This window comes from Saccostrea cucullata, unplaced genomic scaffold, assembly GCF_032062105.1.
Source record: "Saccostrea cucullata isolate Sc308-1 unplaced genomic scaffold, CSIRO_AGI_Scuc_v1 ctg23710, whole genome shotgun sequence".
In the NCBI taxonomy this organism is placed as follows: Eukaryota; Metazoa; Mollusca; class Bivalvia; order Ostreida; family Ostreidae; genus Saccostrea; species Saccostrea cuccullata.
In genome coordinates, this window is record NW_026940344.1 from 1 (window position 1) to 10060 (window position 10060).

At 38.3% G+C, this 10060-nt stretch overlaps 1 protein-coding gene across 1 annotated transcript; it reads right to left on the reverse strand.

Moving 5' to 3' along the window:
* Positions 1-4010: 4010 nt before the first annotated feature.
* On the reverse strand, positions 4011-8073 carry LOC134255146 (uncharacterized; the record flags this gene model as incomplete). Its single annotated transcript, XM_062737655.1, has 1 exon — positions 4011-8073. A coding segment is annotated over one exon (4063 nt), but the record flags the coding sequence as incomplete, so codon positions are not given.
* Between the last annotated feature and the right edge of the window lie 1987 nt (positions 8074-10060).

A 10060-nucleotide genomic window follows, 5' to 3' on the forward strand; every position in this document is an offset into this window, starting at 1 on the left:
TATTGTTTCACTTAAAAAGTATCTTCATTTTAAAACTACACCAGCAGCAAAATTAATGATGCTTATTATGGATCAAAAATATCTTCCTGACACCATTTATAATACTAATAAATACTTATAAAAAGTATATATCGTAATTTGTCGGTATAGAGAAAAATAAATCAGATGTGCAAAAGTATTCAAGAGATTATGTATGCATTAAAATTATTTATTTTTTTTATGTTAAAACAAATCGATTAAAACCCAAATAATTTTAATTAAGAAAGTTTCTTATATAAATTGTCACTTTACCGGGTATTAATGGTAACTTATTCAACTTATTCTGCGCACGCGTACCTAGGGAAGAAGAAGTATTTAGCAATATTTTCGTTATTGGACATATTGAAATTATTTTTACCTTTAATTTTCTCCATAAAAATAGATTTTTTATCTGAAACCTATAATTACTGCACCTTAAACTTTTAGGAATTGAACAAAATTTACTCGGGTCATGCAAAAATTCTACGTTTGTCAATTTTCCCCTTTGTGCGTCACGGTGTCTCTTTAACTAATCAGTACAAATAGAACAGATGCAAAATAGTATAAAATAGGGATCGGTCTACTTAGTAGATTCATTCACTTTTGGTGTAAGTGTTTTCTGAGTTAGGTGACTTGCCAGTTGGGAAGGGTACCTGGGCTGTGTCGGAAAACAACAGAATTGTTAGTTAGACCACTCAGCCCAGGGACCAAGTATAACCAACAATGCCGTTGTTTCCTGACACCGCCTGAAAGTACCCCAAAACACACCCCATACATCTCAAAATCACAGAGACACCTTAGGTCACACAGACACAAGCTAAATTAAGTCACCGAGACACCATAGCTATTATCAAGTCACTGTATCACTTTTGGTTAGACACAACTAAAGTCACCGAGACAAAAACAAGTTCCCAAGTGTCTTTGAGACTAGCTATGTTGTCTCCGTGACTTTAGCTTGTGTCTAACCAAAAGTAATACAGTGTCTTGATGATAGCTTGATTACATTTACTGCTAAAGGACAAATATATTGACAAAAACGCAGCTTTGAACGGAATCTTATTTCTGTATAATTTAAAAGTTCCGTAAATTGAAGTGCAATTTTCTAATACCTGGTTATGCCGCTTACCTCCTCGGAAGTGAGGAAATACAAGATGAAATTTTGTTTGTTTAGTTACTTTGATAAAAATTATCCGTATGTTTAAAACCCTGGTTGTGCATGCTAAATATTTGTTGCATTATTTTTATACAAAGAATTCATATTAAGAATACCTTAAATTAATTGGGGAAAAGGCACATTGTATGTACATGTACTGCTGTACGACGTTCAACAGATTATACAGATAACGCTCAAACCTGCAATTCAGAAATGAAAGAAATATATTAATTCACCAGAAAGGGACATACAGTGTATGTATGGACCAATCGAAAATATTAGATAAAGAGATTGTTTCCCATTTATCATAAACGTTACAAGAAACCTCTTTTGACATAAATATTAAATACACATTTCTGAATTGCAGGTTTGAGCATTTTAGGTTTGAAATGAAATAAATTTCTTTGACAATTTCAACTTACAGGTAGAAGAGATTCTCGAGCCACAGAGTATTAATGACGCAACAATTAAAACAATAATGGATACCTTTGAAAACCAGATTTCCCTGGCTAATTCAATGGATCCCGAAAAAAGAAAACAGTCAAATCTTCTATATGGGAGTGTACTTATGTACGACATCTTTTCAAAGGGGATGGTAAAAATACTTTGATATTTTAAACAAATAGGAGGAATCAATTAACAAAAACAGAAGATGCTTTGAGATTGAAATAAGTTCTACTTCAATGTGTCCGTTTTATGAAATAACTTGTATTATTCTGTAGGGAAATGATACAACTTCGGACACTGTCGCTGTGTTTTTCTGTAGTAAATAGTGCTTTCAACGATCTAAATCTTTCTGACGTAGAGAAAGGTGATTGCATCGATCTAGATCTCGTATTATTTTGTAGAAATCTGTAATTTCACTCGTTTAGATCTTATTTCTGTTAAAAACGATGATTGTATCGACCTAGATCTTTACATTATTTTGTATTTTACGCTTCCATCAGTCTAGGTAACATACATTTCTGCAGAGAACAAGTTTATCACACTAAAAGGTAAAGATCTCTGTATTCTAGCTTTAAACAATGCTAAGTAAAGGAGAAAGTCCGAAAACTGTCCATTCTGTGAGAAAAAGAACTGTTCGAGGCCCGAAGGGCTGAGAATAGTTTTTTCTCTCACAGGATGGACAGTTTGAGGACTTTATCCTACTTAAAACATTTTCTATATTGCTAACTTAATAAACTGTCCCAGGTAATGGTTATGTATTTCCTATGATTACGTAACACACTTGATTGTCCAGAGAGTTGGGGTGAAAACAATAGCTGTATTGTTTAACTTAATGGACGATGCCTGGTAAATTTAGATTTAAATGATAGCTCACTTGATTTCTGACCACTTCCCATGTAAAGCTTCATGAGTGAAGATGTCCTCATCGGATGGAGAAAGTAATACATATTTCTCCAAAATACGGGCCAAAGGGTGGTAAATACTCTACAGTAGGTAGACACAAGCAGAAGCTTGTTGGTTTGCAGATTCTGAAGTTGGTGTCCAAGTTTTGACAAAAACTATCGCAAATCTTTTTTAACAATCAGGATTTAAGGACACTGTGATACGAAACATTCTTTGAGAGCAACAACGGCGACCCTCTTGTATGAAGTTTGAGGAAACAGTTTATAACAGAAAAACGGGCCACAAATCTATTACAGTTTGATCCTACAATTGAACCAACAATAAATAGCAGCAGAGAGTAAATGGAATAATTCATGGAAATATGAGGGATTAAGATTATGGCAAGTGTATGAAAAGATAAAATTTGTGATCTCTGTCCCAAAAATGAATTCACGTGCAGTGCATCTAGTGAGATTATCATTCCATCTGGAAATAAGCCTTTTTCTTTTAAAATTTAAATTGCTGTTGGATATATTTTAAACATTCATGGAATGGATCTACCACGTCCAGCATTCATTTACAAATTTTGTGAAGAGGATGAGACGTTTGTTTTTTAATAAAGAAACTTCCGAATGTGGATGTTCTAGAGTTATTAAGCATCAGGATTTACACATGTGACTTTTTTGCATTGGATTTGTCATTTCCAAAGATGATATACTGTTGAACATTTCATATAAAATTGTTTGATATTTATGCATGATTGTGCGTTAAATTAAAAATTTAATTGCCTACTTTAATTATGTATTGTTTTCAACATTTAAAACCTGTACATTAAGTTACCTTTAATTGTACATTAAGTTGACAAAACGCTGTCTGTTCTGCCACAGGATTGGAAGAAAAACGCCCAGCAGTTTTCATACTTTATTAAACTTGTAGCATGACGTATTACGACGTTACGATGTTACGGTAACAACTAAAATAACAAAACAATATTTTACTTATAATTAGAAAATTTAGAATTCACACTCATACAATATCTTACACACTATGCCAAAAAGTCAAAGTTTTCCGAAAAATGATAGAAAATAATTTTATACACATACAAACAAACTCTACAAATAAGAAAAAACACATACATCGTTGCGCCTTTGCACCACGGAACCAGTGAGCGTCCCAGACGCTGTTGGGGGAAAATGTCGATGGACTGCGACCCAGTCGCACGAGAAAAAATGTCTACCCCAGACAGTTTAACATAAACCGGAAGAAGACGGCGCAGCATAAATGACGAACCGAAAACGGCACTGAGAATTCCGGTGGCGTCACACTCCCCGCCTGACGTTTCTTAACGTCACTCTTTTGATGGTGTAAACAGGTGTACAATCTCGGTAATAGGTCTCACACAAGTAATACAGGTTTCTTTTCTAATAGTGTGTAGTTCCACTTTCCGAACATGTCCGTCCTTACTCGGGAAAGTTCGTTGAACGACTGCCATGGGCCATTCGTATCTTACAGTATCTGAATCCTTTAAAAGCACTACATCATCAACTTTGATGTTCTCCTTAGCACAAGTCCACTTTCGCCTGCTTTGAAGACTGTTAAGGTACTCTTGCTGCCATCGTTTCCAAAACTGGTTGGCTAAAACTTGAGTGTGTTTCCATGATGATTTGTACATGTCCTTCACATCAATTGCTTGAAATGGTCCATAATCGACGTCAGTCTTTTGTGTCAGCAATACTGAAGGGGAAAGAACTGATGGTTGTGTTGGATCCACAGACACATTAGCTAATGGCCGACTGTTGATGATAGCACAAACCTCGTACATAAAAGTATTCAAAACATCATGTGTAAGCGGTTTCTTTGACTCCATGATGATTGCGTCTAAAATTCTGCGAGCTGTTCCAATGATCCTTTCCCATATCCCTCCCATATGGGATGCATATGGTGGGTTAAATATCCAAGTAGATCCATTTTCCACCATAAACTTCTTCACTGTTTGAGACTCTATGTTGATAGCATGAATGTTAAGTGCATCTGTACTTCCCACAAAATTAGTCCCTCTGTCAGAATGAAATTCGGTGACCTTGCCACGTATTGCTATAAAACGTCTTAGGGAATTGATGAAGGCACTGGATGACATCTCGTCCACCAGTTCAATATGCACTGCTCTGCTCGTCAAACACGTGAATAAGATTCCCCATCTTTTAGAATTAGCAACTCCTCCTCTTGTTTTCCTAGCTGTTACCTCCCAGGGACCAAAGGTGTCGACTCCCACATAAGTGAATGGTGGTGATGGTTTGCATCGGAAATCAGGTAAGTTGCCCATTTTTTGTGTTTCTACTTTGCGTCGTAACTTTCTACAAATTACACAAGAGTATAATAATGATGATATAAGTCTCTTGGCACCCATGACCCAATAACCTGCAGATCTTACAGCACCTTCTGTAATGTGACGTCCTTGGTGTTTAGATTTCTGATGATAGTGTTCTATAAGTAATCGTGCCACATGCGACTTTTTTGGAACAATAATTGGTCCGTTAGCTCCGGCTAACACGTCTCCAGTGAGAATCCTGCCTCCTACTCGAAGCAGACCTTCATTATCCAGATATGGGTCCAGACTTTGTAGCGGACTACCTTTAGTGACTGGTTTATGCTCTTTAAGTCTCTCTATATCCTGCCCATAAGCTTCAAACTGTGCACTTTTGATCACAATCTTTTCCATACTTTGGTAAAGCTTTGTTTGACTGAGCTCTTGAAGTTTGAGTTTCTGGCGAATAGCGCTACGCATGAATGATAGTCCTCGAATTAAAGAGTTCCAGGTTGAAAATCTTGTGAACATGTTTGTGTTCAATTCATGAAATATATTTGTTTTTACGACAGTGACAGTCTTTTTGATTTCACAGTCATTATCTGGGTCCAATAATGGGTAATTTGAAGAATCTTGTTGGTTATGATCCAAAATAGTCTTTGGCCCTGTTAACCATGAAGATGATGCAAGTTCATTTGCAGGAATAGAACGTGTTCCTACATCAGCTGGATTCTGGTCTGATGTCACAAAGGTCCACTGCTCTGACTTTGAATTGGTTAGTATCCGTTGGACTCGGTTTGACACATATGTATGAAATCTCCTGGTCTTGTTGTATAGGTAGCCTAAAACAACACGACTGTCAGTGTAAAACCTCATGTCATGAATCTGAATATCAAGTTGGCTTTCAACAAATGAAGAAATCTCAGTAGCAAGGAGAGCGGCACAGAGTTCCAGTCTTGGGACTGTATGACCATGATGAGGGGCCAGCTTAGATTTTCCAGTCACGAATCCTAGGTAAGTTGTTCCCTTGTTTATAACCTTGATATATGTGACAGCAGATATAGCCTTAACTGACGCGTCTGCAAAGGTGTGGAGCTCAATCCTTTCAGCACTCTTTAAAGATACTGGTACATATCGTCTCGCTATCTTCACATTGCAAAGGTGATGAAGAGAGCTTCGCCAGGACCGCCAGCGCAGAAGTATGTCCTTAGGAAGAGGATCATCCCATCCAATTTGAAGTTGCGTAATGTCCCGAAAAATAAATTTTCCGGCCAAGATGACGGGTGACAGGAATCCTATAGGATCATACAAGCTGTGTAAACAAGATAACACACCTCGCTTAGTTTCTGGAACATCTTTGAGATCTGTTGGAAAGGTAAATACGTCCAGTGATAAATTCCAACTTAGACCCAAACTACTCTGTGTAGGCGTTGTATGTAGATCTAAATGTACATCACTCAAATCTTTTGCTCTGTCCTCTGGTGGTAAAGAATCCATGACAATTTGGCTGTTGGAAGCGAATTTGTGAAATCTAATTTTGCCTCTATCTCTTAGAATCTGCTGTGTCCGTAACAGGATTTCTAAAGCTTCATTGTCTGCGTCATAAGATGACAGTCCGTCGTCAACATAAAAGTTTCTTGTAACATAATATTTCACATCATTATCACAAGGTTCCTCTACGCATCTGTGAAGACAGTATGTGGCGACAGAGGGCGATGGTGAATTCCCGAATAGATGTACACACATTCTGTAGTCTTGAAGAGGCTTAGCAGGGTCATTGTCTCTAAACCAAATGAAACGAACGAAATTTCTGTGTTCTTTGTCGATGTGAAACATATGAAACATCTGTTCTATATCTCCTGTGATGGCTACACGTTCCTTGCGAAAACGTAAAAGGACACCTTGTAGATTGTTAGTAAGATCTGGTCCTTGTAGCAAAGAAGAGTTCAATGAATGTCCTTGATAAATAGCCGAAGAGTCAAAAACCATTCGGATCTTGTTAGGCTTTTTGGGATGAAATACTGGAAAGATAGGAAGATACCAACATTCCTCTCCCTCCTGAACCTCTGGAGCTTCCTCTGCGAATCCATGAGAAAACACATTTTCCATAAACTTTATGGCTAAGTTCATTTTCACATGATCACGTTTAAAAGACGTCAGCAATGAATATGTCCTTTTCAATGCTTGCTCTTTGTTGTTAGGTAGTCTATCCCTATTGGACTTGAATGGTAAAGGAGCTGACCAATGTCCGGTCTCGTCTTTATGGCACTTTTTCTCCATGATTTCTAAGAATTCCCTGTCCTCGATTGACATTCCCGGAATGTTATCGTCTTTGGTGCGGTCAAAAATCTGGGAAAGCTGAATTCCCTTCTCATTTGAAAAATGATTGTCTATATCATCTTCATACGTTGAGATTCTTAGATTTGATGAGCATGGGGTAAAGTGAGTTCCTCGTCCAGATGGTAAAATCAGAGTCTTGTTCACAACCACATGTTGAGGTCTATGTACTTTGCTTAGGCAACATTCCCCTATAACGGCCCAGCCTAAAGGAAGTCGCTGTGCGAAAGGTAGATTTGGATTACCAATCCTTTGCTCCAACACATGATGAGCATTGGGAACATCACGTCCAATAAGAAGCACTTCCGCTTCATCGTCTATTGATGGGATCTCAGACTCCAAGTCTGATAAATGTTTGTATGGTTTCACTACAGCTGGGGTTGGGATCTCCTCGTATGATATTGGGATGTCATCACATTCAATAATTGATGGTAAGTATATTTGTTCACCACTGTGTATTGAAGATACCACGTAATCAAAGGCCTGTCTCCCTGAGACCATGGCTGAACCACTGCATGATGACAATGTATATGAAATGTCTTGTCCCTGGATTCCAAAGTTGTCAAAAAATGATGACTTTGCGAGTGTCTTGCTGCTTTGATCGTCAAGGATCACATAAGCTCTTTTCTTTAGATCTTCTCGACCAACTGGAAAAATGTTCACTAAGATAATCTTTGCACAGGATTTGCCACTGAATGCAGGCGAACAGACTTGAGTACAGTTTGTTGTAAAAGATGATGGTATACTGTTCTCCCTGACATGCGAATTCTCCTTATCCTCCCCGCCCTGGGAACTGTTAACATGTAAGGCACCACAATGTTTGTCACTTTGACACACCTCACACTTAAGCTTCACGTTACAGTCTCGCGCTAAGTGTTCCTTGGAATCACAACATCTGAAACAAATTCCGTTTTCCTTGAGAAGCTTTTTCCTGGAACCAATAGGAAGGGTACGAAACTTACGACAGTCTTTGATATTGTGATTTGATTCAACTCTATGTTCTAAAAGACACGGTTTTCTTTGTCCTGTTGACTTGCTATATAATGTGGAGAAGGGTGATAACTCCGTCTAGATGTGTATTATTCTGCATTATTCCGCAGAGATCGGTGATCACTCCGTCTTGATGTGTATTATTCTGTAGAGATCGGTTATCACTCCGTCTAGATGTGTATTATTCTGTAGAGATCGGTTATCACTCCGTCTAGACGTGCATTATTCCGCAGAGATCGGTGATCACTCCGTCTTGATGTGTATTATTCTGTAGAGATCGGTTATCACTCCGTCTAGATGTGTATTATTCTGTAGAGATCGGTTATCACTCCGTCTAGACGTGCATTATTCCGCAGAGATCGGTGATCACTCGGGTGATTACCCCGTCAAGACGTGTATTATTCTGTACAGAGAACGGTGATTACCCCGTCAAGACGTGTATTATTCTGTAGAGAACGGTGATTACCCCGTCAAGACGTGTATTATTCTGTAGAAATCGGTGATCATGCACTCCGTCTAGATGTGTATTATTCTGTATAGAGAACGGTGATAACTCCGTCAAGACGTGTATTATTCTGTAGAAATCGGTGATTACTCCGTCTAGATGTGTATTATTCTGTAGAGAACGGTGATAACTCCGTCAAGACGTGTATTATTCTGTAGAGAACGGTGATTACCCCGTCAAGACGTGTATTATTCCATAGAGAACGGTGATGACTCCGTCTAGACGTGTATTATTCTGTAGAAATTGGTGATTACTCCGTCTAAATGTGTATTATTCTGTATAGAGAACGGTGATCACTCCGTCTAGATGTTTATTATTCTGTATAGAGAACGGTGATTACCCCGTCAAGACATATATTATTCTGTACAGAGATCGGTGATTACCCCGTCAAGACGTGCGTGTATTATTCTGTAGAGAACGGTGATAACTCCGTCAAGACGTGTATTATTCTGTAGATATCGGTGATCACTCCGTCTAGATGTGTATTATTCTGTAGAGATCGGTGATCACTCCGTCAAGACGTGTATTATTCTGTAAAGAGAACGGTGATTACCCCGTCAAGACGTGTATTATTCTGTAGAGAACGGTTATCACTCCGCCTAGACGTGTATTATTCTGTAGAGATCGGTGATCACTCCGTCTAGATGTGTATTATTCTGTATAGAGAACGGTGATTACCCCGTCAAGACGTGTATTATTCTGTACAGAGAACGGTGATTACCCCGTCAAGACGTGTATTATTCTGTAAAGATCGGTGATTACTCCATCTAGATGTGTATTATTCTGTATAGAGAACGGTGATACTCCGTCTAGATGTGTATTATTCTGTAGAAATCGGTGATTACTCCGTCTAGATGTGTATTATTCTGTATAGAGAACGGTGATTACTCCGTCTAGATGTGTATTATTCTGTAGAGAACGGTGATTACTCCGTCTAGATGTGTATTATTCTGTAGAGAACGGTGATTACTCCGTCAAGACGTGTATTATTCTGTAAAGAGAACGGTGATTACCCCGTCAAGATGTGTATTATTCTGTATAGAGAACGGGGAATACCCCGTCAAGACGTGTATTATTCTGTAGAGAACGGTTATCACTCCGCCTAGACGTGTATCATTCTGTAGAGATCGGTGATCACTCCGTCTAGATGTGTATTATTCTGTTTAGAGAACGGTGATCACTCCGTCTAGATGTGTATTTTTCTGTAGAGAACGGTTATCACTCCGCCTAGACGTGTATTCTGTAGATATCGGTGATTATTCCTTCTAGATGTGTATTTATCTGTAAAGAACGGTGATTACTCCGTCAAGACGTGTATTACCGGTATTCTGTAGAAATCGGTGATTACTCCGTCTAGATGTGGATTATTCTGTATAGAGAACGGTGATCACACCGTCTAGACGTGTATTATTCTGTAGAGATC